The 27,698-nt window shown below is 57.5% G+C and overlaps 1 protein-coding gene across 1 annotated transcript; it reads left to right on the top strand.

Moving 5' to 3' along the window:
- Positions 1–1,389: 1,389 nt before the first annotated feature.
- Positions 1,390–8,966, top strand: LOC147414071 (coiled-coil domain-containing protein 30-like). The gene is made up of 9 exons (XM_086476032.1): positions 1,390–1,639; positions 2,080–2,216; positions 2,898–3,061; positions 3,593–3,737; positions 6,510–6,631; positions 7,124–7,265; positions 7,838–7,977; positions 8,278–8,412; positions 8,879–8,966. Exons 1-9 carry the CDS (start codon positions 1,390–1,392, stop codon positions 8,964–8,966), a joined length of 1,323 nt encoding a protein of 440 aa, XP_086332158.1.
- The last annotated feature ends 18,732 nt before the right edge of the window (positions 8,967–27,698 follow it).

Genomic DNA, 27,698 nt, shown 5'->3' with positions numbered 1-27,698 from the left:
AGGTCCCATCCACCCAAACAATCCTCTGATTCTCGTGCGCCCCCAGAGCCCCCAGCATGCCTTGGGGTGCACAGCCAGACACATCCAGGGGGTTGTGGGTGCACCAGAAGGAAGCCCGAGCGGTCCGGGCTGTCCCAAACGGTACGTCCTGGTGACCGGGACGCCCCTAAAGGTACACGGAGTTGTCCAGGGCACGCTGAAAGCCACACGGGGAGGGTTCTGTGAAGCCCCAAGAAGCAACCAAAGGGGTTCCGGATACCCCCAAAAGGAAGACAGATGGTTTCAGCAAGGACACAGCAAAAGGTTCACCCGGCGTCCACCCCAAAATGGCAAAAGGCCAGGGCGTGCAGGGATGTCGCCTAAAGGGATGCCGAGGGGCAAGGGACGCACTGAGCGGCACCCCCAGGGGTCCAGGGGCGCCCCAAAAGGCACAGCGATTGCCCTGGGCTGTCGTGAAAGGCACAGCAAGGGAGACGGGCTGCAGGAGAAAGCCCACCGCGGGGCCTGGAGATGCAGCCAAGGGCACAGCAAGGAGTTGGGGGAGCCCGAAATGCACACCGCGGGGCCTTGGGCTGCTCAGAAAGGCATCCTTAGGGGCTTTATTGTTCCGAATGGCAGGGCAATTGCCATGGAGATCGTGACATTCACACCTAGGGGGCTGGGGCACCACGAAGGGCACAGCCACGGGTGGCAGGAGCATCAAAACACAGGCTGACACGTGCAGGGAAAGCCCAAAAGGCCGAGCAAGGGTCTCAGAGCAGCCCAAAATGTACCTGGGGTGGCCTGGGGCAGCCCTCTGGCAAACAAACAGAAGTCTCTACGGTGTACCAAAGGGCACGCCCACACACCCAGGGGTTTAGGGGGCACTGAAAGGCACGTTGAGGGGCGCGGGGAGATTCAGCATCACACCCAGGGGTGCAGGGTGCGCCCAAATCCATGCGCAGGGGGGCTGGGCACACCAGGCTGTTCCCCTTGGCCGCGTGGGCTGTGTGTGTGCAGAGAGGCTCTGGGCGTGCGGGCCCCTCTGCCCCGCCCAGCCCCCAGAGCCTTATGATGTCACTCAGCCGTTTATGACGTCAGCGCACAGGTCCACTAGACCTGGGGCGCTGGCACAGTCCCTGCACACACCGTACCTGCTGGTGCTGCTGGTGCTGCGCCAGTGGTGCTGGTGGTTCTGGTGGAAGTGGTGCTGCCGGTGCCAGTGGTGCTGGTGCTGGTGGAGCTGGTGGTGGAGCTCAGCCCGTAGGCGGCTGCCCGTGCCCTGCCGATCCTCGGGGCTCGGCTCCGCCGCTCGCAGCCAGCCCCCGGCAGCGCCCGCCGAGTCCTGCCGGCCCCTGCTGCCCGGGGAGAGGGGAGGCGAGGCCGTGCAGTGCCCGTTCCCACCGGGCCATGAAGAGCATCTGGCAGTTCCTGTGGCGCATGATGGCGTGGGAGGGGCCCGAGCCCTCCGGGAGCCGTGGTGCCGATGAGCTCCGGCCGCACGGCCAGGACCAGCTGCACCCTGCGTCCACCACCATCGACTGGGCCCCGTTGCCGCTGGTGCAGGAGCGCGACACCGGCTGCTGGGGCAAGGACGACGCTGGCCATCGGGCAGGAGCTGCTGGAGTTACGCAGCCTGCACCCGCTCTGGGGAGAGCAGGTAGGACTCTCGGGGTGAGGGCAGTGATGGGGAAAGGGGCTGTCGCCCGCCCTTCTGCTGGGCTGCCATCGAGAGAGGGCACTTGGAAAAGGGCGGCGTGGTCTTGCGTATGAGCCAGGAGAAAAGGCGCTGCCGGGCATTGTCCCTGGCGAGCAGAAGTCTCGAGGCGCTGGTCCCTTGCGGGCTCCTTTCTGACCATTGGAGCCATCTCCCTGGCACACGGGACAGGCGTGTGCGCTGGAGGAAACCCATTCCCAAGCTGGACAAGAGATGCGTCTTGACCCTGCGTTTTGGTAGGGCGCTCGCCAGGCTCTCAGGGGCTTGGGGCGTGTGCTTGTGCTCCGGTTGTCTCTGGAAGCACGAGGGTGCGGAAAGCACCCTGGGCATCAGGGAGTTGTAGGAGCTCACTCTGGTTCCCAAACCATGTGCATTTAATGTAGGTGAGAAAGACCAGGAGGGAAAAGACGCCATCGAGAAGGCAGAAGAACTGCAGGTGGATGTGGCCCAGCTGAGAAGTGAAAACCTTTTCCTCCGTCAGCAGCTGGGAGAGGTGCAGGAGACCGCCCAAGCACAAGCGGTGAGTGATGCCTAAGGATACGAGGCCGTCAGAGTAGAAAACGGGGTGAGGTGAGCACTGACCCGTTGTGTTGGACTTGCAAAGTTTTTGGCAAGCCTTGAGATGCGCTATCATGTCTATATGTACGTGTATGCACTGACTGGCTTTACCCAGCTTCCTACTTAAATGCCCTTAATATTCCTAAAATATTTTAGGAAAAAGGTCTGTTATTTGTGGGAGCATACCCAAGACAATAGAAGCCAAATCTGATGGCTCTGCTCCTGTCTCTAAACCTCGGTGTCTCTGAAAGTACTGGTAGTAGGGCTGGTGGGCACAGGAAGCCCAGACCACGTTCTTGCCGAGGAGATGTGCTGCAGTTTGCTATCTGGTAAATGGCAAAAGCTTGTGTTTTCCGTGGCATCACTTCTGCCGTGTTCTTGCACTAATCATTGGGTTGGGTTCTGAAGTGTGCAGGATCAAATGAGGTGCAGAAAAGGATTATTGTTAATTCCCGATAAAGTGTCTGGTAGCCATTGGAGAGGTTGTGCTTCTCGTGGGCTTTGACACAAAGACGTGCAGAAGTGCTTTGAGTAGAAGCACAGAAACCTTTCGTTCCGGCGACTGAGATAGTGAGGGATCAAAGGGATCTGAATCAGATCCTGGCCTATACATTCAGAAGACTTAATCCGTGTCCAATTTTAGTCCGAGATTTTAAAGCTCCAGCAAAAGCTAAAGGATTCCCAACACCAACTCCAGCTGGCAGAGGCCCGTGTTTCAGACAAGAAAGTCCTGGAGGAGGAATTGAAGCAGGCCCGAGCAAAGGAAGCTTGTGCGCAGCAAGAACTTCACGAGGAGCGGTTGAACAGGTACCCAGAGCTGGGGAAGGGCTGCTCTGGGTGCGGAGGGGAGGCGTGTGCCAGCAAATGCTGCTGGGCCAGCCTGCAGCTCCCTGCTGCAGCTCCACGGCTGGCCCTAGGCGGGCTCAAGGAGTCAGGGCAGCACGGGTTTTACCTCCTTTGTGTCCTTTGGGCCTGCCAGTGTCCCTGGCAGAGCTCCCCACGTCCCCACTGTGTCAGATTTAAAAGGTCTTTGGAGGCTTCAGCTGCCTCAGAAGGTGCGTGGCCCCTCCTGCCAGCCCAGTGATTTGGTTTACCCTCCAGATGCCGGCAGGGCCCTTTCTTGTGCCGCTGGCATTGCTGATCCCAGACACAGCACGCACCTTTCACGTGCCGCTGGCACGTGGGGACAGCCAGGACGTCCTGATTTCTTTCTGCCCTCACTGTTGCCCAGGGCAGGTGCAGAGCAGCGTGGTGTTGGGTTTAGATCCCAGCCAGCCTTAGATTCATGGAGGCAGGCCTCCACGTCAGCATCTCACCGTCACCCCAACGTGCTTTTAGGAAGCTCCTGGAGCAGCAGGTGGAGGAGCTGGAGCAGGAGCTCGAGGATTTGCAGGAGAATAAGGCGTCACTGGCCAAGAGGCACGTGGAGCTGCAAGACAAGACTCTGCACATCCTAGAAGAGTCCAGAACTGACTGGAGCAAGGTGAGCTGCTGCACAGATGGGTCCTCCTCACCCGGGGTGATGCTGTGCTAGGATCAGAATACCAAGCAAGATCATGGCCTTGGACTTCAGCAGGGCCAGCTTTGGCCTTTTCAAGCAATTGCTCGGGGAAATCCCATGGGACAGGGTACGAAAAGGCAAAGGGGCCCAAGAGGGTTGGTTTATAGTCAAGGAGCACTGTTTCCAAGCTCAAGATTGGAGCATCCCAGTGGGTAGGAAATCAAGAAAGGGAGCCAGGAGACCCGCATGCTTAAACGGAGAAGTAATGGGCAAACTCAAGTGGCAGAGGAGAGTCTATAGGACTTGGAAGGAGGGGATGGCCACATGGGAGGACTCTAAGACTGTTGTCAGAGGATGTAAGGAGGCAACTAGGAAAGCTAAGGCCTCTTTGGCGTTCAGCCTTGCGAGGGAGGTCAAGGACAACAGAAAGGGCTTCTTCAAATACGCTGCAGACAAAACCAACACCAGAGGCAATGCAGGCCCACTGTTGAATGAGGCGGGTGAGAGAGGCTACAAAGAAGGCAGAGCTACTGAATGCTTTCTTTGCCTCTGTCTGTACTGCTGGGGACTGTCCTCAGGAGTCCCAGAGCCCTGAGGCCCCAGAGGAAGTCAGGATAAAGGAGGAGTTTGCCTTGGCTGATGCGGACTGGCTTAGGGATCAGCTCAGCAAGCTGGACATACGTAAATCCACGGGCCCTGATGGGGTGCCCCCGCGGGTGCTGAGGGAGCTGGCGGAAGTCATTGCTAGACCACTCTCTTTGGTAAGTCGTGGGGAACAGGAGAGGTGCCTGAGGACTGGAGGAAAGCAAATGTCACTCTGGTCTTCAAAAAGGACAGGAAGGAGCTCCCGGGTAAGTACAGACCCGTCAGCCTCCCCTCCATCCCTGGAAAAGTGATGGAGTAAGTTATCCTCGGCGCTGCCTCTAGGCCTGTCGAGGATAAGAGGGTCATTAGCAGCAGTCAGCGTGGCTTCACCCAGGGGAAGTCATGTTTGACCAACCCGATAGCCTTTTATGAAGGCATAACCAGGTGGATAGAGGATGGTAGTACAGTGGATGTGGTTTATCTTGATTTTGGTAAAGCGTTGGACACCGTCTGCCGCAGCATCCTGGCAGCTAAACTGAGGAAGTGTGGTCTGGAGGATCAGGTAGTGAGGTGGATTGTGAACTGGTTGAAGGAAAGAGGTCAGAGAGTTGTGGTCAATGGGACAGAGTCTAGTTGGAGGCCTGTATCTAGTGGAGTCCCTCAGGGGTCGGTACTGGGGCCAGCACTATTCAATATATTCATCAATGACCTGGATGAGGGAACAGAGTGAACTGTCAGCAAGTTTGCTGCTGACACAACACTGGGAGGGGTGGCTGACACCCCAGCGGGCTGTGCTGCCATTCAGCGAGACCTGGACGGGCTGGAGAGCTGGGCGGGGAGAAATGTGATGAAGTACAACAAGGGCAAGCGTCGCGTCTTGCATCTGGGAAAGAACAACCCCGCGTCCCGGTACGGGTTGGGGACTGAGCTGTCGGAGAGTAGCGTAGGGGAAAGGGACCTGGGGGTCCTGGTGGGCAGCAGGATGAGCACGAGCCAGCAACGTGCCCTGGTGGCCAAGAAGGCCAATGGCATCCTGGGGTGGATTAGAAGGGCTGTGGTCAGTAGGTCGAGAGAGGTTCTCCTCCCCCTCTCCTCTGCCCTGGTGAGACCCCATCTGGAAGAGTGTGTCCAGTTCTGGGCCCCTCAGTTCAAGAAGGACGGGGAACTGCTGGGAAGAGCCCAGCACAGAGCCACAAAGGTGATGAAGGGGGTGGAACATCTGCCTTAGGAGGAAAGGCTGAGGGAGCTGGGTCTCCTTGGCTTGGAGAAGAGGAGACTGAGGGGTGACCTCATCGATGGTTATCAGTATGTAAAGGGCAAGTGTCAGGCGGATGGAGCCGGGCTCTTGTCGGTGCTGGCCAATGACAGGACAAGGGGCAACGGGTGCGAGCTGGAGCACAGGAGGTTCCACGTGAACATAAGGAAAAACTTGTTCACCGTGAGGGTGACAGAGCCCTGGAACAGGCTGCCCAGAGAGGTGGTGGAGTCTGCTTCCCTGGAGACATTCGAAACCCGCCTGGAAGCGTTCCTGTGTGACCTGCTCTGGGTGGTCCTGCTCTGGCAGGCGGGTTGGACTGGATGAACTTTCGAGGTCCCTTCCCACCCCTGAAGTTCCGTGATTCCGTGGTAGCTGACTCCAGAGCAGACCACTGAGCTCTAGAGGGAAATGGGACCATCCCGGTGTGAAATCTGTACCCAGGAACTGCTGAAATGGGGTCAAATGCAGTCAGGTGCTGAGCCCTTGCAGATCCCCGTGATTTCAAGAGGAGCTGGAGGAAAAGCACCACCTCATATCGCCTGGGTTTCCTGGGGACGCAGCTCTGAGGGCGCGGAAGGAGGACTTGACGGCTTCTTCCCCTCTCCCTTCCCCTTTTCTTGCAGAGCTTGGAGCTTTTTGCAGGAAAATTCTGGCAGAGCACGCTGCCCGGCAGGATGCATTAGCTGCCTGCGCCCTCTTGAAGCCTTCAGCCTCCCCCAGCAGCACAGAAATCCACGCTCCCCCTTCTTTAAGGGCAGGAGGCGGTGGCCTTGGGGGGCAGAAGGGGTGCATACTGTCTGTAGCGGGAACCACCGGCGTTGATGACAGAGCAGCTTTGGAGACCAGACCTAAGTGAGGCAGAGGGGCCCCTACAGCTGAGGACAAACAAATAACCAGTCGATGTTTTCCAGCACCTCCAGTGTCAGCAGGAGAACCAGAAGCTGTCAGAGCAGCTTTCGCTGCTGAAGGGGGAAAACAAAGCCCTCTACGAGCACGGAGTCCGTCTGCTGAACAAGAAGCATCTGTGTGTCAGGTAAGGACTGCAGCAGCAAGGGACGTATAGGCACAAAAATCCCGCCCAGGAACTGCCCTCGATGTGCCTGGCAGTGACAGTGGACGTGACTGTTCTGTAGCTGCCAGTGCTGCAGCTCTAAGCAGCACCCGCTGAAGGAGCTCTTTCTGCAGGCTCTTTGCCTGACCCTTGCTGTTTAGGATTCTTTTTTGGCCTTCCTCCCCCATACCCAAGCACGCCCCCTTAACCACCCACAGCCCCACCCTAACAAACAACCCGCCCTTTCCCTGTGGCTTCCAAAGTTGGTGCCTTGATAACCCTGTTTGGTGTAAAGAGCTGAGCGGGGCGAGCACAAGGGTTTGTAAAGCTGGGAGTCAGCAGCGGGGTAGATGGCTGAGGCTCCCAGGCCGGGCTGTGAAGAGCCCGAATAAATGCAGGACACCTCCTGCCTCGCTCTTGGCCCAGAACACCAAAGCATTTCACAGACTGACGCTTGTCTCTCTGCCTCCTCAGGAAATATATCGAAATGCAGCTCTGCCACGAAGATGAGATCCGCAGAGCCAAGGAGACCCTTATCCACGAGGGGAAACAAAGGGAGAGCAGAATTAAGCAGCTGGAAAAAGAGCTCAGCAAGACAAAGCTCCAAGTGGAAAAGGTGAGAGAACACACGAAGGGCTTCTCCCGCGGGGGAAGGCGGGGGAGCAGGCTAGAGCGTGGCTGCGGGAGCACCCCTTCTTCCAAACAGCATGCTGTTTAGGAGAAAAGGAAACGAGGTTTGGGCAGAGCTGGTTTGCAGGCAACGGGCTGGCCCCGTTAAACGACCAGACGGAGGGAGCAGGGGGGGCTCTGCCGGACGTGCTGCTCCTGCGCTGTGCGCAGGACTGACGCTGCCCTGGGAAACGGCTGCAGTGCCAGGGGCTCCAGCCCGTCCTTGTAGGAACAAAAGGCCACAAGGGAATTGCTGTCTCAGGGGTGCCCTCGGGGAACCCCTGTCCCCAAATCCCATTCAGAACCTGCCTAAGCTCCGTCTGCTTTGGCCTCAGAGCTATTGCTGGCAAGGGACTTGAAAGCCTCTTTTTGGGGTGTGTTACATCAGAGAGCGTATCACTTCTAGGAGTGAACGTGCTTGGCGGTGACCCCTTTGGTAAAGCGCTCTCAGACGCACAGAGGGCAGGGGAGAGCGAAGCGTAACTGCTGGTGGTGATTTCCTTCTGCAACACTGCTCAGGGGAAGGCGCTGGTTGCAGAGATGGCTGCTGAGAATGAGAAACTACTCCAGGAAAGAAGACGGCTCCTCCAGGAGATGACTGACCAAGGGGAGCCCCCTTGGAGCAACCCGTCTACGAGTGCCGCCACCCTGCAGAGCAGGTAGGTGCTTAACGATGTCCACACCTCTGGGAGCCTGCCTCTTCCCAGCGCTTCTCTGGTCTTATGCCCATTCCTCTTAAGAAATGGGCACAGGGAAGCCTGAACCGCGCCCCAGTCACTAGTGCTGAGGCCTTTCATTGCTGTGGGATGCAATTAGCCCCTTTCCCCATCAAAGGCCTCGGCATAGAGCCGATGCTGCGCAGGCCAAAGGGTCTGAGGTCGCAAGAGAAAATGCCCCTTTGAAAACGCAGCGTGGCTGGAAGGAAAGTAACTTATGCCTTGTGTGTGTGACGTGCTCAGAGCGAAGATCCCGGATGAGGAGAACGTGCGGCTGGATGAGGAGAACGTGCGGCTGCACGAGAGCGAACGCAGCTCTCGGGCCACGTGCCCACCTCGCAGCCTGTGCCAAGGAGAATCCACGCTCCCAACATGGAGGTGAGACTCCGAGAGGGCTTGGTCTCAGCAGACAGGTTACAGGAGCCAATGTCGTTGGCCCAAAGGACAAGTCTAGGATTAGTACATCTGTGGGGTTGGAGTTCATGGGGAGAAGTCTCAGTGGAGCCGGGGGCACTTTGAAGACCAAGAGCATAAGTTGAAATTCGGGGTCTGGCATGGACCTCCTCCTTTGAAAGTCTCTGTTCCCCCTTCCAGGACCCGAAGAGTGTTAACTCTCTGAACGCCAGCTGCGGAGTAAGGTGTTGCCGTCTCCCCGTACCGGGCGCCGTGGGTCAGGGGATGCCTCTCTGCGTGTGGTGAAGGACAAGTGGAGTGTTTTGGCTGCTCCGCCCTCTGCACCCTGTGCTTCATCTCCAAGGGCCCTTTTTTTTTGTTAGTAAAATTATAGGGACTTTTTAAAGTTTTCAACTTGCCCAAGTGTCATTGTGTGCGTGTGTCACCCCAGATCCAGCCGGAGGCTGGAATTTGTAGATAAACTCAGGAAAATGGAAGAAGGGGTGGGGGTGGGCGGGGGGGAGAGTGAAGCCACCTGATCTCCCCCTGAACCCCAGTTCCTTGCCCAGTCCAAAACTACAAGCTTTGGAAATGAAACTTGGAGAAACTCCCTTCCACCACGTGCTCCCTTTCCTCCTCTCCCCTCGATCTGTACTCAGACCGATTAGATGGTGACCGCAGTCCTCCTGAGGTGATGGATGTAGTTCTGTTGAAGCAGCGATCTTGTAAAGGGGTCTGGTCTTTCCTCCGAAGGTCCAGTGGTAGGTAGGTAGCTCTTGTCCTCTGGAACTCCAGTGGGGGGAAAACTCCTCTGGGAATCCAGTGGAAGAAGGCTGCTAGGGTGTTGGAGATCTCAGGTTTTATTTAGCATGGACTGCTTGGCTCCTTCCCCCCGGGGGGAGCATCTCACAATGGGATGGGGAGTCGTGAGGCCGTTCCTTGATGGGCCATTAACAGGAGATAGTCCAGGAGGGAGTTATCCATGGGTCATGCAATAAGGCGTTGTTGTGCCCATTAACAGAAGATAGTCCAGAGGGGGGAGGCAGGGAGCACCGCCCCACCTGCTCTCAACAGCTCCTGAAGATGGTAATCGACTACTTTTGGGGGGGGCACATTTTACACTGTAACCTAGGACACTTGGAAATATTCAAGGTCGGGTTGGAGGGAGCTCTGAGCAACCTGACATAGCTGCAGATGTCCCTGCTCACTGCACCTTTGGAGGTCCCATCCACCCAAACAATCCTCTGATTCTCGTGCGCCCCCAGAGCCCCCAGCATGCCTTGGGTTGCACAGCCAGACACATCCAGGGGGTTGTGGGTGCACCAGAAGGAAGCCCGAGCGGTCCGGGCTGTCCCAAACGGTACGTCCTGGTGACCGGGACGCCCCTAAAGGTACACGGAGTTGTCCAGGGCACGCTGAAAGCCACACGGGGAGGGTTCTGTGAAGCCCCAAGAAGCAACCAAAGGGGTTCCGGATACCCCCAAAAGGAAGACAGATGGTTTCAGCAAGGACACAGCAAAAGGTTCACCCGGCGTCCACCCCAAAATGGCAAAAGGCCAGGGCGTGCAGGGATGTCGCCTAAAGGGATGCCGAGGGGCAAGGGACGCACTGAGAGGCACCCCCAGGGGTCCAGGGGCGCCCCAAAAGGCACAGCGATTGCCCTGGGCTGTCGTGAAAGGCACAGCAAGGGAGACGGGCTGCAGGAGAAAGCCCACCGCGGGGCCTGGAGATGCAGCCAAGGGCACAGCAAGGAGTTGGGGGAGCCCGAAATGCACACCGCGGGGCCTTGGGCTGCTCAGAAAGGCATCCTTAGGGGCTTTATTGTTCCGAATGGCAGGGCAATTGCCATGGAGATCGTGACATTCACACCTAGGGGGCTGGGGCACCACGAAGGGCACAGCCACGGGTGGCAGGAGCATTAAAACACAGGCTGACACGTGCAGGGAAAGCCCAAAAGGCCGAGCAAGGGTCTCAGAGCAGCCCAAAATGTACCTGGGGTGGCCTGGGGCAGCCCTCTGGCAAACAAACAGAAGTCTCTACGGTGTACCAAAGGGCACGCCCACACACCCAGGGGTTTAGGGGGCACTGAAAGGCACGTTGAGGGGCGCGGGGAGATTCAGCATCACACCCAGGGGTGCAGGGTGCGCCCAAATCCATGCGCAGGGGGGCTGGGCACACCAGGCTGTTCCCCTTGGCCCCGTGGGCTGTGTGTGTGCAGAGAGGCTCTGAGCGTGCGGGCCCCTCTGCCCCGCCCAGCCCCCAGAGCCCGATGATGTCACTCAGCCGTTTATGACGTCAGCGCACAGGTCCACTAGACCTGGGGCGCTGGCACAGTCCCTGCACACACCGTACCTGCTGGTGCTGCTGGTGCTGTGCCAGTGGTGCTGGTGGTTCTGGTGGAAGTGGTGCTGCCGGTGCCAGTGGTGCTGGTGCTGGTGGAGCTGGTGGTGGAGCTCAGCGGTAGGCAGCTGCCCGTGCCCTGCCAATCCTTGGGGCTCGGCTCCGCCGCTCGCAGCCAGCCCCCGGCAGCGCCCGCCGAGTCCTGCCGGCCCCTGCTGCCCGGGGAGAGGGGAGGCGAGGCCGTGCAGTGCCCGTTCCCACAGGGCCATGAAGAGCATCTGGCAGACGGCGCGGGAGGGGCCTAAGCCCTCCGGGAGCCGTGGTGCCGATGAGCTCCGGCCGCACGGCCAGGACCAGCTGCACCCTGCGTCCACCACCATCGACTGGGCCCCGTTGCCGCTGGTGCAGGAGCGCGACACCGGCTGCTGGGGCAAGGACGACGCTGGCCATCGGGCAGGAGCTGCTGGAGTTACCCAGCCTGCACCCGCTCTGGGGAGAGCAGGTAGGACTCTCGGGGTGAGGGCGGTGATGGGGAAAGGGGCTGTCGCCTGCCCTTCTGCTGGGCTGCCATCGAGAGAGGGCACTTGGAAAAGGGCGGTGTGGTCTTGCGTATGAGCCAGGAGAAAAGGCGCTGCCGGGCATTGTCCCTGGCGAGCAGAAGTCTCGAGGCGCTGGTCCCTTGCGGGCTCCTTTCTGACCATTGGAGCCATCTCCCTGGCACACGGGACAGGCGTGTGCGCTGGAGGAAACCCATTCCCAAGCAGGACAAGAGATGCGTCTTGACCCTGCGTTTTGGTAGGGCGCTCGCCAGGCTCTCAGGGGCTTGGGGCGTGTGCTTGTGCTCCGGTTGTCTCTGGAAGCACGAGGGTGCGGAAAGCACCCTGGACATCAGGGAGTTGTAGGAGCTCACTCTGGTTCCCAAACCATGTGCTTTTAACGTAGGTGAGAAAGACCAGGAGGGAAAAGACGCCATCGAGAAGGCAGAAGAACTGCAGGTGGATGTGGCCCAGCTGAGAAGTGAAAACCTTTTCCTCCGTCAGCAGCTGGGAGTGGTGCAGGAGACCGCCCAAGCACAAGCGGTGAGTGATGCCTAAGGATACGAGGCCGTCAGAGTAGAAAAAGGGGTGAGGTGAGCACTGACCCGTTGTGTTGGACTTGCAAAGTTTTTGGCAAGCCTTGAGATGCGCTATCATGTCTATTTGTACGTGTATGCACTGACTGGCTTTACCCAGCTTCCTACTTAAATGCCCTTAATATTCCTAAAATATTTTAGGAAAAAGGTCTGTTATTTGTGGGAGCATACCCAAGACAATAGAAGCCAAATCTGATGGCTCCGCTCCTGTCTCTAAACCTCGGTGTCTCTGAAAATACTGGTAGTAGGGCTGGTGGGCGCAGGAAGCCCAGACCACGTTCTTGCCGAGGAGACGTGCTGCAGTTTGCTACCTGGTAAATGGCAAAAGCTTGTGTTTTCCGTGGCATCACTTCTGCCGTGTTCTTGCACTAATCATTGGGTTGGGTTCTGAAGTGTGCAGGATCAAATTAGGTGCAGAAAAGGATTATTGTTAATTCCCAATAAAGTGTCTGGTGGCCATTGGAGAGGTTGTGCTTCTCGTGGGCTTTGACACAAAGACGTGCAGAGAGCTTTGAGTAGAAGCACAGAAACCTTTCGTTCCCGGGACTCAGATAGTGAGGGATCAAAGGGATCTGAATCAGATCCTGGCCTATACATTCAGAAGACTTAATCTGTGTCCAATTTTAGTCCGAGATTTTAAAGCTCCAGCAAAAGCTAAAGGATTCCCAACACCAGCTCCTGGTGGCAGAGGCCCGTGTTTCAGACAAGAAACTCCTGGAGAGGGAACTGAAGCGGACCCGAGCAAATGAAGCTTGTGCGCAGCAAGAACTTCACAAGGAGCGGCTGAACAGGTACCCAGAGCTGGGGAAGGGCTGTGCTGGGTGCGGAGGGGAGGCGTGTGCCAGCAAATGCTGCTGGGCCAGCCTGCAGCTCCCTGCTGCAGCTCCACGGCTGGCCCTAGGCGGGCTCAAGGAGTCAGGGCAGCACGGGTTTTACCTCCTTTGTGTCCTTTGGGCCTGCCAGTGTCCCTGGCAGAGCTCCCCACGTCCCCTCTGTGTCAGATTTAAAAGGTCTTTGGAGGCTTCAGCTGCCTCAGAAGGTGCGCGGCCCCTCCTGCCAGCCCAGTGATTTGGTTTACCCTCCAGATGCCGGCAGGGCCCTTTCTTGTGCCGCTGGCATTGCTGATCCCAGACACAGCACGCACCTTTCACGTGCCGCTGGCACGTGGGGACAGCCAGGACGTCCTGATTTCTTTCTGCCCTCACTGTTGCCCAGGGCAGGTGCAGAGCAGCGTGGTGTTGGGTTTAGATCCCAGCCAGCCTTAGATTCATGGAGGCAGGCCTCCACGTCAGCGTCTCACTGTCACCCCAACGTGCTTTTAGGAAGCTCCTGGAGCAGCAGGTGGGGCAGCTGGAGCAGCAACTCCAGGATTTGCGGGAGAATAAGGCGTCACTGGCCAAGAGGCACGTGGAGCTGCAAGACAAGACTCTGCACATCCTAGAAGAGTCCAGAACTGACTGGAGCAAGGTGAGCTGCTGCACAGATGGGTCCTCCTCACCCGGGGTGATGCTGTGCTAGGATCAGAATACCAAGCAAGATCATGGCCTTGGACTTCAGCAGGGCCAGTTTTGGCCTTTTCAAGCAATTGCTCGGGGAAATCCCATGGGACAGGGTACGAAAAGGCAAAGGGGCCCAAGAGGGTTGGTTTATAGTCAAGGAGCACTGTTTCCAAGCTCAAGATTGGAGCATCCCAGTGGGTAGGAAATCAAGAAAGGGAGCCAGGAGACCCGCATGCTTAAACGGAGAAGTAATGGGCAAACTCAAGTGGCAGAGGAGAGTCTATAGGACTTGGAAGGAGGGGATGGCCACATGGGAGGACTCTAAGACTGTTGTCAGAGGATGTAGGGAGGCAACTAGGAAAGCTAAGGCCTCTTTGGCGTTCAGCCTTGCGAGGGAGGTCAAGGACAACAGAAAGGGCTTCTTCAAATACGCTGCAGACAAAACCAACACCAGAGGCAATGCAGGCCCACTGTTGAATGAGGCGGGTGAGAGAGGCTACAAAGAAGGCGGAGCTACTGAATGCCTTCTTTGCCTCTGTCTGTACTGCTGGGGACTGTCCTCAGGAGTCCCAGAGCCCTGAGGCCCCAGAGGAAGTCAGGATAAAGGAGGAGTTTGCCTTGGCTGATGCGGACTGGCTTAGGGATCAGCTCAGCAAGCTGGACATACGTAAATCCACGGGCCCTGATGGGGTGCCCCCGCGGGTGCTGAGGGAGCTGGCGGAAGTCATTGCTAGACCACTCTCTTTGGTAAGTCGTGGGGAACAGGAGAGGTGCCTGAGGACTGGAGGAAAGCAAATGTCACTCTGGTCTTCAAAAAGGACAGGAAGGAGGACCCGGGTAAGTTCCAGACCCGTCAGCCTCCCCTCCATCCCTGGAAAAGTGATGGAGTAAGTTATCCTCGGCGCTGCCTCTAGGCCTGTCGAGGATAAGAGGGTCATTAGCAGCAGTCAGCGTGGCTTCACCCAGGGGAAGTCATGTTTGACCAACCCGATAGCCTTTTATGAAGGCATAACCAGGTGGATAGAGGATGGTAGTACAGTGGATGTGGTTTATCTTGATTTTGGTAAAGCGTTGGACACCGTCTGCCGCAGCATCCTGGCAGCTAAACTGAGGAAGTGTGGTCTGGAGGATCAGGTAGTGAGGTGGATCGTGAACTGGTTGAAGGAAAGAGGTCAGAGAGTTGTGGTCAATGGGACAGAGTCTAGTTGGAGGCCTGTATCTAGTGGAGTCCCTCAGGGGTCGGTACTGGGGCCAGCACTATTCAATATATTCATCAATGACCTGGATGAGGGAACAGAGTGAACTGTCAGCAAGTTTGCTGCTGACACAACACTGGGAGGGGTGGCTGACACCCCAGCGGGCTGTGCTGCCATTCAGCGAGACCTGGACGGGCTGGAGAGCTGGGCGGGGAGAAATGTGATGAAGTACAACAAGGGCAAGCGTCGCGTCTTGCATCTGGGAAAGAACAACCCCGCGTCCCAGTACGGGTTGGGGACTGAGCTGTCGGAGAGTAGCGTAGGGGAAAGGGACCTGGGGGTCCTGGTGGGCAGCAGGATGAGCACGAGCCAGCAACGTGCCCTGGTGGCCAAGAAGGCCAATGGCATCCTGGGGTGGATTAGAAGGGCTGTGGTCAGTAGGTCGAGAGAGGTTCTCCTCCCCCTCTCCTCTGCCCTGGTGAGACCCCATCTGGAAGAGTGTGTCCAGTTCTGGGCCCCTCAGTTCAAGAAGGACGGGGAACTGCTGGGAAGAGCCCAGCACAGAGCCACAAAGGTGATGAAGGGGGTGGAACATCTGCCTTAGGAGGAAAGGCTGAGGGAGCTGGGTCTCCTTGGCTTGGAGAAGAGGAGACTGAGGGGTGACCTCATCGATGGATATCAGTATGTAAAGGGCGAGTGTCAGGCGGATGGAGCCGGGCTCTTGTCGGTGCTGGCCAATGACAGGACAAGGGGCAACGGGTGCGAGCTGGAGCACAGGAGATTCCACGTGAACATAAGGAAAAACTTGTTCACCGTGAGGGTGACAGAGCCCTGGAACAGGCTGCCCAGAGAGGTGGTGGAGTCTGCTTCCCTGGAGACATTCGAAACCCGCCTGGAAGCGTTCCTGTGTGACCTGCTCTGGGTAGTCCTGCTCTGGCAGGCGGGTTGGACTGGATGATCTTTTGAGGTCCCTTCCCACCCCTGAAGTTCCGTGATTCTGTGGTAGCTGACTCCAGAGCAGACCACTGAGCTCTAGAGGGAAATGGGACCATCCTGGTGCGAAATCTGTACCCAGGAACTGCTGAAATGGGGTCAAATGCAGTCAGGTGCTGAGCCCTTGCAGATCCCTGTGATTTCAAGAGGAGCTGGAGGAAAAGCACCACCTCATCTCGCCTGGGTTTCCTGGGGACGCAGCTCTGAGGGCGCGGAAGGAGGACTTGACGGCTTCTTCCCCTCTCCCTTCCCCTTTACTTGCAGAGCTTGGAGCTTTTTGCAGGAAAATTCTGGCAGAGCGCGCTGCCTGGCAGGATGCATTAGCTGCCTGCGCCCTCTTGAAGCCTTCAGCCTCCCCCAGCAGCACAGAAATCCACGCTTCCCCTTCTTTAAGGGCAGGAGGCGGTGGCCTTGGGGGGCAGAAGGAGTGCATACTGTCTGTAGCGAGAACCACCGGCGTTGATGACAGAGCAGCTTTGGAGACCAGACCTAAGCGAGGCAGAGGGGCCCCTACAGCTGAGGACAGACAAATAACCAGTCGATGTTTTCCAGCACCTCCAGTGTCAGCAGGAGAACCAGAAGCTTTCAGAGCAGCTTTTGCTGCTGAAGGGGGAAAACAAAGCCCTCTACGAGCACGGAGTCCGTCTGCTGAACAAGAAGCATCTGTGTGTCAGGTAAGGACTGCAGCAGCAGGGGACGTGTAGGCACAAAAATCCCGCCCAGGAACTGCCCTCGATGTGCCTGGCAGTGACAGTGGACGTGACTGTTCTGTAGCTGCCAGTGCTGCAGCTCTAAGCAGCGCCCGCTGAAGGAGCTCTTTCTGCAGGCTCTTTGCCTGACCCTTGCTGTTTAGGATTCTTCTTTTTTGGCCTTCTTCCCCCATACCCAAGCACTCCCCCTTAACCACCCACAGCCCCACCCAAACAAACAACCCGCCCTTTCCCTGTGGCTTCCAATGTTGGTGCCTTGATAACCCTGTTTGGTGTAAAGAGCTGAGCGGGGCGAGCACAAGGGTTTGTAAAGCTGGGAGTCAGCAGCGGGGTAGATGGCTGAGGCTCCCAGGCCGGGCTGTGAAGAGCCCGAATAAATGCAGGACACCTCCTGCCTCGCTCTTGGCCCAGAACACCAAAGCATTTCACAGACTGACGCTTGTCTCTCTGCCTCCTCAGGAAATATATCGAAATGCAGCTCTGCCACGAAGATGAGATCCGCAGAGCCAAGGAGACCCTTATCCACGAGGGGAAACAAAGGGAGAGCAGAATTAAGCAGCTGGAAAAAGAGCTCAGCAAGACAAAGCTCCAAGTGGAAAAGGTGAGAGAACACACGAAGGGCTTCTCCCGCGGGGGAAGGCGGGGGAGCAGGCTAGAGCGTGGCTGCGGGAGCACCCCTTCTTCCAAACAGCATGCTGTTTAGGAGAAAAGGAAACGAGGTTTGGGCAGAGCTGGTTTGCAGGCAACGGGCTGGCCCCGTTAAACGACCAGACGGAGGGAGCAGGGGGGGCTCTGCCGGACGTGCTGCTCCTGCGCTGTGCGCAGGACTGACGCTGCCCTGGGAAACGGCTGCAGTGCCAGGGGCTCCAGCCCGTCCTTGTAGGAACAAAAGGCCACAAGGGAATTGCTGGCTCAGGGGTGCCCTCGGGGAACCCCTGTCCCCAAATCCCATTCAGAACCTGCCTAAGCTCCGTCTGCTTTGGCCTCAGAGCTATTGCTGCTGGCAAGGGACTTGAAAGCCTCTTTTTGGGGTGTGTTACATCAGAGAGCGTATCACTTCTAGGAGTGAACGTGCTTGGCGGTGACCCCTTTGGTAAAGCGCTCTCAGACGCACAGAGGGCAGGGGAGAGCGAAGCGTAACTGCTGGTGGTGATTTCCTTCTGCAACACTGCTCAGGGGAAGGCGCTGGTTGCAGAGATGGCTGCTGAGAATGAGAAACTACTCCAGGAAAGAAGACGGCTCCTCCAGGAGATGACTGACCAAGGGGAGCCCCCTTGGAGCAACCCGTCTACGAGTGCCGCCACCCTGCAGAGCAGGTAGGTGCTTAACGATGTCCACACCTCTGGGAGCCTGCCTCTTCCCAGCGCTTCTCTGGTCTTATGCCCATTCCTCTTAAGAAATGGGCACAGGGAAGCCTGAACCGCGCCCCAGTCACTAGTGCTGAGGCCTTTCATTGCTGTGGGATGCAATTAGCCCCTTTCCCCATCAAAGGCCTCGGCATAGAGCCGATGCTGCGCAGGCCAAAGGGTCTGAGGTCGCAAGAGAAAATGCCCCTTTGAAAACGCAGCGTGGCTGGAAGGAAAGTAACTTATGCCTTGTGTGTGTGACGTGCTCAGAGCGAAGATCCCGGATGAGGAGAACGTGCGGGTGGATGAGGAGAACGTGCGGCTGCACGAGAGCGAACGCAGCTCTCGGGCCACGTGCCCACCTCGCAGCCTGTGCCAAGGAGAATCCACGCTCCCAACATGGAGGTGAGACTCCGAGAGGGCTTGGTCTCAGCAGACAGGTTACAGGAGCCAATGTCGTTGGCCCAAAGGACAAGTCTAGGATTAGTACCTCGGTGGGGTTGGAGTTCATGGGGAGAAGTCTCAGTGGAGCCGGGGGCACTTTGAAGACCAAGAGCATAAGTTGAAATTCGGGGTCTGGCATGGACCTCCTCCTTTGAAAGTCTCTGTTCCCCCTTCCAGGACTCGAAGAGTGTTAACTCTCTGAACGCCAGCTGCGGAGTAAGGTGTTGCCGTCTCCCCGTACCGGGCGCCGTGGGTCAGGGGATGCCTCTCTGCGTGTGGTGAAGGACAAGTGGAGTGTTTTGGCTGCTCCGCCCTCTGCACCCTGTGCTTCATCTCCAAGGGCCCTTTTTTTTTGTTAGTAAAATTATAGGGACTTTTTAAAGTTTTCAACTTGCCCAAGTGTCAGTGTGTGCATGTGTCACCCCAGATCCAGCCGGAGGCTGGAATTTGTAGATAAACTCAGGAAAATGGAAGAAGGGGGGGTGGGGGTGAAGCCACCCGATCTCCCCCTGAACCCCAGTTCCTTGCCCAGTCCAAAACTACAAGCTTTGGAAATGAAACTTGGAGAAACTCCCTTCCACCACGTGCTCCCTTTCCTCCTCTCCCCTCGATCTGTACTCAGACCGATTAGATGGTGACCGCAGTCCTCCTGAGGTGATGGATGTAGTTCTGTTGAAGCAGCGATCTTGTAAAGGGGTCTGGTCTTTCCTCCGAAGGTCCAGTGGTAGGTAGGTAGCTCTTGTCCTCTGGAACTCCAGTGGGGGGAAAACTCCTCTGGGAATCCAGTGGAAGAAGGCTGCTAGGGTGTTGGAGATCTCAGGTTTTATTTAGCATGGACTGCTTGGCTCCTTCCCCCCGGGGGGAGCATCTCACAATGGGATGGGGAGTCGTGAGGCCGTTCCTTGATGGGCCATTAACAGGAGATAGTCCAGGAGGGAGTTATCCATGGGTCATGCAGTAAGGCATTGTTGTGCCCATTAACAGAAGATAGTCCAGAGGGGGGAGGCAGGGAGCACCGCCCCACCTGCTCTCAACAGCTCCTGAAGATGGTAATCGACTACTTTTGGGGGGGGCACATTTTACACTGTAACCTAGGACACTTGGAAATATTCAAGGTCGGGTTGGAGGGAGCTCTGAGCAACCTGACATAGCTGCAGATGTCCCTGCTCACTGCACCTTTGGAGGTCCCATCCACCCAAACAATCCTCTGATTCTCGTGCGCCCCCAGAGCCCCCAGCATGCCTTGGGTTGCACAGCCAGACACATCCAGGGGGTTGTGGGTGCACCAGAAGGAAGCCCGAGCGGTCCGGGCTGTCCCAAACGGTACGTCCTGGTGACCGGGACGCCCCTAAAGGTACACGGAGTTGTCCAGGGCACGCTGAAAGCCACACGGGGAGGGTTCTGTGAAGCCCCAAGAAGCAACCAAAGGGGTTCCGGATACCCCCAAAAGGAAGACAGATGGTTTCAGCAAGGACACAGCAAAAGGTTCACCCGGCGTCCACCCCAAAATGGCAAAAGGCCAGGGCGTGCAGGGATGTCGCCTAAAGGGATGCCGAGGGGCAAGGGACGCACTGAGAGGCACCCCCAGGGGTCCAGGGGCGCCCCAAAAGGCACAGCGATTGCCCTGGGCTGTCGTGAAAGGCACAGCAAGGGAGACGGGCTGCAGGAGAAAGCCCACCGCGGGGCCTGGAGATGCAGCCAAGGGCACAGCAAGGAGTTGGGGGAGCCCGAAATGCACACCGCGGGGCCTTGGGCTGCTCAGAAAGGCATCCTTAGGGGCTTTATTGTTCCGAATGGCAGGGCAATTGCCATGGAGATCGTGACATTCACACCTAGGGGGCTGGGGCACCACGAAGGGCACAGCCACGGGTGGCAGGAGCATCAAAACACAGGCTGACACGTGCAGGGAAAGCCCAAAAGGCCGAGCAAGGGTCTCAGAGCAGCCCAAAATGTACCTGGGGTGGCCTGGGGCAGCCCTCTGGCAAACAAACAGAAGTCTCTACGGTGTACCAAAGGGCACGCCCACACACCCAGGGGTTTAGGGGGCACTGAAAGGCACGTTGAGGGGCGCGGGGAGGTTCAGCATCACACCCAAAGGTGCAGGGTGCGCCCAAATCCATGCGCAGGGAGGCTGGGCACACCAGGCTGTTCCCCTTGGCCGCGTGGGCTGTGTGTGTGCAGAGAGGCTCTGGGCGTGCGGGCCCCTCTGCCCCGCCCAGCCCCCAGAGCCTTATGATGTCACTCAGCCGTTTATGACGTCAGCGCACAGGTCCACTAGACCTGGGGCGCTGGCACAGTCCCTGCACACACCGTACCTGCTGGTGCTGCTGGTGCTGCGCCAGTGGTGCTGGTGGTGCTGGTGCTGCGCCAGTGGTGCTGGTGGTGCTGGTGGAGCTGGTGGAAGTGGTGCTGCCGGTGCCAGTGGTGCTGGTGCTGGTGGAGCTGGTGGTGGAGCTCAGCGGTAGGCAGCTGCCCGTGCCCTGCCAATCCTTGGGGCTCGGCTCCGCCGCTCGCAGCCAGCCCCCGGCAGCGCCCGCCGAGTCCTGCCGGCCCCTGCTGCCCGGGGAGAGGGGAGGCGAGGCCGTGCAGTGCCCGTTCCCACAGGGCCATGAAGAGCATCTGGCAGACGGCGCGGGAGGGGCCTAAGCCCTCCGGGAGCCGTGGTGCCGATGAGCTCCGGCCGCACGGCCAGGACCAGCTGCACCCTGCGTCCACCACCATCGACTGGGCCCCGTTGCCGCTGGTGCAGGAGCGCGACACCGGCTGCTGGGGCAAGGACGACGCTGGCCATCGGGCAGGAGCTGCTGGAGTTACGCAGCCTGCACCCGCTCTGGGGAGAGCAGGTAGGACTCTCGGGGTGAGGGCGGTGATGGGGAAAGGGGCTGTCGCCCGCCCTTCTGCTGGGCTGCCATCGAGAGAGGGCACTTGGAAAAGGGCGGCGTGGTCTTGCGTATGAGCCAGGAGAAAAGGCGCTGCCGGGCATTGTCCCTGGCGAGCAGAAGTCTCGAGGCGCTGGTCCCTTGCGGGCTCCTTTCTGACCATTGGAGCCATCTCCCTGGCACACGGGACAGGCGTGTGCGCTGGAGGAAACCCATTCCCAAGCAGGACAAGAGATGCGTCTTGACCCTGCGTTTTGGTAGGGCGCTCGCCAGGCTCTCAGGGGCTTGGGGCGTGTGCTTGTGCTCCGGTTGTCTCTGGAAGCACGAGGGTGCGGAAAGCACCCTGGGCATCAGGGAGTTGTAGGAGCTCACTCTGGTTCCCAAACCATGTGCATTTAATGTAGGTGAGAAAGACCAGGAGGGAAAAGACGCCATCAAGAAGGCAGAAGAACTGCAGGTGGATGTGGCCCAGCTGAGAAGTGAAAACCTTTTCCTCCGTCAGCAGCTGGGAGTGGTGCAGGAGACCGCCCAAGCACAAGCGGTGAGTGATGCCTAAGGATACGAGGCCGTCAGAGTAGAAAAAGGGGTGAGATGAGCACTGACCCGTTGTGTTGGACTTGCAAAGTTTTTGGCAAGCCTTGAGATACGCTATCATGTCTATTTGTACGTGTATGCACTGACTGGCTTTACCCAGCTTCCTACTTAAATGCCCTTAATATTCCTAAAATATTTTAGGAAAAAGGTCTGTTATTTGTGGGAGCATACCCAAGACAATAGAAGCCAAATCTGATGGCTCCGCTCCTGTCTCTAAACCTCGGTGTCTCTGAAAATACTGGTAGTAGGGCTGGTGGGCGCAGGAAGCCCAGACCACGTTCTTGCCGAGGAGACGTGCTGCAGTTTGCTACCTGGTAAATGGCAAAAGCTTGTGTTTTCCGTGGCATCACTTCTGCCGTGTTCTTGCACTAATCATTGGGTTGGGTTCTGAAGTGTGCAGGATCAAATGAGGTGCAGAAAAGGATTATTGTTAATTCCCGATAAAGTGTCTGGTAGCCATTGGAGAGGTTGTGCTTCTCGTGGGCTTTGACACAAAGACGTGCAGAGAGCTTTGAGTAGAAGCACAGAAACCTTTCGTTCCCGGGACTCAGATAGTGAGGGATCAAAGGGATCTGAATCAGATCCTGGCCTATACATTCAGAAGACTTAATCTGTGTCCAATTTTAGTCCGAGATTTTAAAGCTCCAGCAAAAGCTAAAGGATTCCCAACACCAGCTCCTGGTGGCAGAGGCCCGTGTTTCAGACAAGAAACTCCTGGAGAGGGAACTGAAGCGGACCCGAGCAAAGGAAGCTTGTGCGCAGCAAGAACTTCACAAGGAGCGGCTGAACAGGTACCCAGAGCTGGGGAAGGGCTGTGCTGGGTGCGGAGGGGAGGCGTGTGCCAGCAAATGCTGCTGGGCCAGCCTGCAGCTCCCTGCTGCAGCTCCACGGCTGGCCCTAGGCGGGCTCAAGGAGTCAGGGCAGCACGGGTTTTACCTCCTTTGTGTCCTTTGGGCCTGCCAGTGTCCCTGGCAGAGCTCCCCACGTCCCCTCTGTGTCAGATTTAAAAGGTCTTTGGAGGCTTCAGCTGCCTCAGAAGGTGCGCGGCCCCTCCTGCCAGCCCAGTGATTTGGTTTACCCTCCAGATGCCGGCAGGGCCCTTTCTTGTGCCGCTGGCATTGCTGATCCCAGACACAGCACGCACCTTTCACGTGCCGCTGGCACGTGGGGACAGCCAGGACGTCCTGATTTCTTTCTGCCCTCACTGTTGCCCAGGGCAGGTGCAGAGCAGCGTGGTGTTGGGTTTAGATCCCAGCCAGCCTTAGATTCATGGAGGCAGGCCTCCACGTCAGCGTCTCACTGTCACCCCAACGTGCTTTTAGGAAGCTCCTGGAGCAGCAGGTGGGGCAGCTGGAGCAGCAACTCCAGGATTTGCGGGAGAATAAGGCGTCACTGGCCAAGAGGCACGTGGAGCTGCAAGACAAGACTCTGCACATCCTAGAAGAGTCCAGAACTGACTGGAGCAAGGTGAGCTGCTGCACAGATGGGTCCTCCTCACCCGGGGTGATGCTGTGCTAGGATCAGAATACCAAGCAAGATCATGGCCTTGGACTTCAGCAGGGCCAGTTTTGGCCTTTTCAAGCAATTGCTCGGGGAAATCCCATGGGACAGGGTACGAAAAGGCAAAGGGGCCCAAGAGGGTTGGTTTATAGTCAAGGAGCACTGTTTCCAAGCTCAAGATTGGAGCATCCCAGTGGGTAGGAAATCAAGAAAGGGAGCCAGGAGACCCGCATGCTTAAACGGAGAAGTAATGGGCAAACTCAAGTGGCAGAGGAGAGTCTATAGGACTTGGAAGGAGGGGATGGCCACGTGGGAGGACTCTAAGACTGTTGTCAGAGGATGTAAGGAGGCAACTAGGAAAGCTAAGGCTTCCTTGGCGTTCAGCCTTGCGAGGGAGGTCAAGGACAACAGAAAGGGCTTCTTCAAATACGCTGCAGACAAAACCAACACCAGAGGCAATGCAGGCCCACTGTTGAATGAGGCGAGTGAGAGAGGCTACAAAGAAGGCGGAGTTACTGAATGCCTTCTTTGCCTCTGTCTGTACTGCTGGGGACTGTCCTCAGGAGTCCCAGAGCCCTGAGGCCCCAGAGGAAGTCAGGATAAAGGAGGAGTTTGCCTTGGCTGATGCGGACTGGCTTAGGGATCAGCTCAGCAAGCTGGACATATGTAAATCCACGGGCCCTGATGGGGTGCCCCCGCGGGTGCTGAGGGAGCTGGCGGAAGTCATTGCTAGACCACTCTCTTTGGTAAGTCGTGGGGAACAGGAGAGGTGCCTGAGGACTGGAGGAAAGAAAATGTCACTCTGGTCTTCAAAAAGGGCAGGAAGGAGGACCCGGGTAAGTTCCAGACCCGTCAGCCTCCCCTCCATCCCTGGAAAAGTGATGGAGTAAGTTATCCTCGGCGCTGCCTCTAGGCCTGTCGAGGATAAGAGGGTCATTAGCAGCAGTCAGCGTGGCTTCACCCAGGGGAAGTCATGTTTGACCAACCCAATAGCCTTTTGTGAAGGCATAACCAGGTGGATAGAGGATGGTAGTACAGTGGATGTGGTTTATCTTGATTTCGGTAAAGCGTTGGACACCGTCTGCCGCAGCATCCTGGCAGCTAAACTGAGGAAGTGTGGTCTGGAGGATCAGGTAGTGAGGTGGATCGTGAACTGGTTGAAGGAAAGAGGTCAGAGAGTTGTGGCCAATGGGACAGAGTCTAGTTGGAGGCCTGTATCTAGTGGAGTCCCTCAGGGGTCGGTACTGGGGCCAGCACTATTCAATATATTCATCAATGACCTGGATGAGGGAACAGAGTGAACTGTCAGCAAGTTTGCTGCTGACACAACACTGGGAGGGGTGGCTGACACCCCAGCGGGCTGTGCTGCCATTCAGCGAGACCTGGACGGGCTGGAGAGCTGGGCGGGGAGAAATGTGATGAAGTACAACAAGGGCAAGCGTCGCGTCTTGCATCTGGGAAAGAACAACCCCGCGTCCCGGTACGGGTTGGGGACTGAGCTGTCGGAGAGTAGCGTAGGGGAAAGGGACCTGGCGGTCCTGGTGGGCAGCAGGATGAGCACAAGCCAGCAACGTGCCCTGGTGGCCAAGAAGGCCAATGGCATCCTGGGGTGGATTAGAAGGGCTGTGGTCAGTAGGTCGAGAGAGGTTCTCCTCCCCCTCTCCTCTGCCCTGGTGAGACCCCATCTGGAAGAGAGTGCCCAGTTCTGGGCCCCTCAGTTCAAGAAGGACGGGGAACTGCTGGGAAGAGCCCAGCACAGAGCCACAAAGGTGATGAAGGGGGTGGAACATCTGCCTTAGGAGGAAAGGCTGAGGGAGCTGGTTCTCCTTGGCTTGGAGAAGAGGAGACTGAGGGGTGACCTCATCGATGTTTATCAGTATGTAAAGGGCGAGTGTCAGGAGGATGGAGCCGGGCTCTTTTCGGTGCTGGCCAATGACAGGACAAGGGGCAACGGGTGCGAGCTGGAGCACAGGAGGTTCCACGTGAACATAAGGAAAAACTTGTTCACCGTGAGGGTGACAGAGCCCTGGAACAGGCTGCCCAGAGAGGTGGTGGAGTCTGCTTCCCTGGAGACATTCGAAACCTGCCTGGAAGCGTTCCTGTGTGACCTGCTCTGGGTAGTCCTGCTCTGGCAGGCGGGTTGGACTGGATGATCTTTCGAGGTCCCTTCCCACCCCTGAAGTTCCATGATTCTGTGGTAGCTGACTCCAGAGCAGACCACTGAGCTCTAGAGGGAAATGGGACCATCCCGGTGTGAAATCTGTACCCAGGAACTGCTGAAATGGGGTCAAATGCAGTCAGGTGCTGAGCCCTTGCAGATCCCCGTGATTTCAAGAGGAGCTGGAGGAAAAGCACCACCTCATCTCGCCTGGGTTTCCTGGGGACGCAGCTCTGAGGGCGCGGAAGGAGGACTTGACGGCTTCTTCCCCTCTCCCTTCCCCTTTTCTTGCAGAGCTTGGAGCTTTTTGCAGGAAAATTCTGGCAGAGCGCGCTGCCCGGCAGGATGCATTAGCTGCCTGCGCCCTCTTGAAGCCTTCAGCCTCCCCCAGCAGCACAGAAATCCACGCTTCCCCTTCTTTAAGGGCAGGAGGCGGTGGCCTTGGGGGGCAGAAGGGGTGCATACTGTCTGTAGCGGGAACCACCGGCGTTGATGACAGAGCAGCTTTGGAGACCAGACCTAAGTGAGGCAGAGGGGCCCCTACAGCTGAGGACAGACAAATAACCAGTCGATGTTTTCCAGCACCTCCAGTGTCAGCAGGAGAACCAGAAGCTTTCAGAGCAGCTTTTGCTGCTGAAGGGGGAAAACAAAGCCCTCTACGAGCACGGAGTCCGTTTGCTGAACAAGAAGCATCTGTGTGTCAGGTAAGGACTGCAGCAGCAAGGGACGTGTAGGCACAAAAATCCCGCCCAGGAACTGCCCTCGATGTGCCTGGCAGTGACAGTGGACGTGACTGTTCTGTAGCTGCCAGTGCTGCAGCTCTAAGCAGCGCCCGCTGAAGGAGCTCTTTCTGCAGGCTCTTTGCCTGACCCTTGCTGTTTAGGATTCTTCTTTTTTGGCCTTCTTCCCCCATACCCAAGCACTCCCCCTTAACCACCCACAGCCCCACCCAAACAAACAACCTGCCCTTTCCCTGTGGCTTCCAAAGTTGGTGCCTTGATAACCCTGTTTGGTGTAAAGAGCTGAGCGGGGCGAGCACAAGGGTTTGTAAAGCTGGGAGTCAGCAGCGGGGTAGATGGCTGAGGCTCCCAGGCCGGGCTGTGAAGAGCCCGAATAAATGCAGGACACCTCCTGCCTCGCTCTTGGCCCAGAACACCAAAGCATTTCACAGACTGACGCTTGTCTCTCTGCCTCCTCAGGAAATATATCGAAATGCAGCTCTGCCACGAAGATGAGATCCGCAGAGCCAAGGAGACCCTTATCCACGAGGGGAAACAAAGGGAGAGCAGAATTAAGCAGCTGGAAAAAGAGCTCAGCAAGACAAAGCTCCAAGTGGAAAAGGTGAGAGAACACACGAAGGGCTTCTCCCGCGGGGGAAGGCGGGGGAGCAGGCTAGAGCGTGGCTGCGGGAGCACCCCTTCTTCCAAACAGCATGCTGTTTAGGAGAAAAGGAAACGAGGTTTGGGCAGAGCTGGTTTGCAGGCAACGGGCTGGCCCCGTTAAACGACCAGACGGAGGGAGCAGGGGGGGCTCTGCCGGACGTGCTGCTCCTGCGCTGTGCGCAGGACTGACGCTGCCCTGGGAAACGGCTGCAGTGCCAGGGGCTCCAGCCCGTCCTTGTAGGAACAAAAGGCCACAAGGGAATTGCTGGCTCAGGGGTGCCCTCGGGGAACCCCTGTCCCCAAATCCCATTCAGAACCTGCCTAAGCTCCGTCTGCTTTGGCCTCAGAGCTATTGCTGCTGGCAAGGGACTTGAAAGCCTCTTTTTGGGGTGTGTTACATCAGAGAGCGTATCACTTCTAGGAGTGAACGTGCTTGGCGGTGACCCCTTTGGTAAAGCGCTCTCAGACGCACAGAGGGCAGGGGAGAGCGAAGCGTAACTGCTGGTGGTGATTTCCTTCTGCAACACTGCTCAGGGGAAGGCGCTGGTTGCAGAGATGGCTGCTGAGAATGAGAAACTACTCCAGGAAAGAAGACGGCTCCTCCAGGAGATGACTGACCAAGGGGAGCCCCCTTGGAGCAACCCGTCTACGAGTGCCGCCACCCTGCAGAGCAGGTAGGTGCTTAACGATGTCCACACCTCTGGGAGCCTGCCTCTTCCCAGCGCTTCTCTGGTCTTATGCCCATTCCTCTTAAGAAATGGGCACAGGGAAGCCTGAACCGCGCCCCAGTCACTAGTGCTGAGGCCTTTCATTGCTGTGGGATGCAATTAGCCCCTTTCCCCATCAAAGGCCTCGGCATAGAGCCGATGCTGCGCAGGCCAAAGGGTCTGAGGTCGCAAGAGAAAATGCCCCTTTGAAAACGCAGCGTGGCTGGAAGGAAAGTAACTTATGCCTTGTGTGTGTGACGTGCTCAGAGCGAAGATCCCGGATGAGGAGAACGTGCGGGTGGATGAGGAGAACGTGCGGCTGCACGAGAGCGAACGCAGCTCTCGGGCCACGTGCCCACCTCGCAGCCTGTGCCAAGGAGAATCCACGCTC

Source organism: Leptosomus discolor, chromosome 20 (assembly GCF_034619465.1).
Source record: "Leptosomus discolor isolate bLepDis1 chromosome 20, bLepDis1.hap2, whole genome shotgun sequence".
In the NCBI taxonomy this organism is placed as follows: domain Eukaryota; kingdom Metazoa; phylum Chordata; class Aves; order Leptosomiformes; family Leptosomidae; genus Leptosomus; species Leptosomus discolor.
The sequence above is the reverse complement of the archived record's forward strand: the minus strand, read 5'-3'. Positions and strand labels throughout refer to the sequence as shown.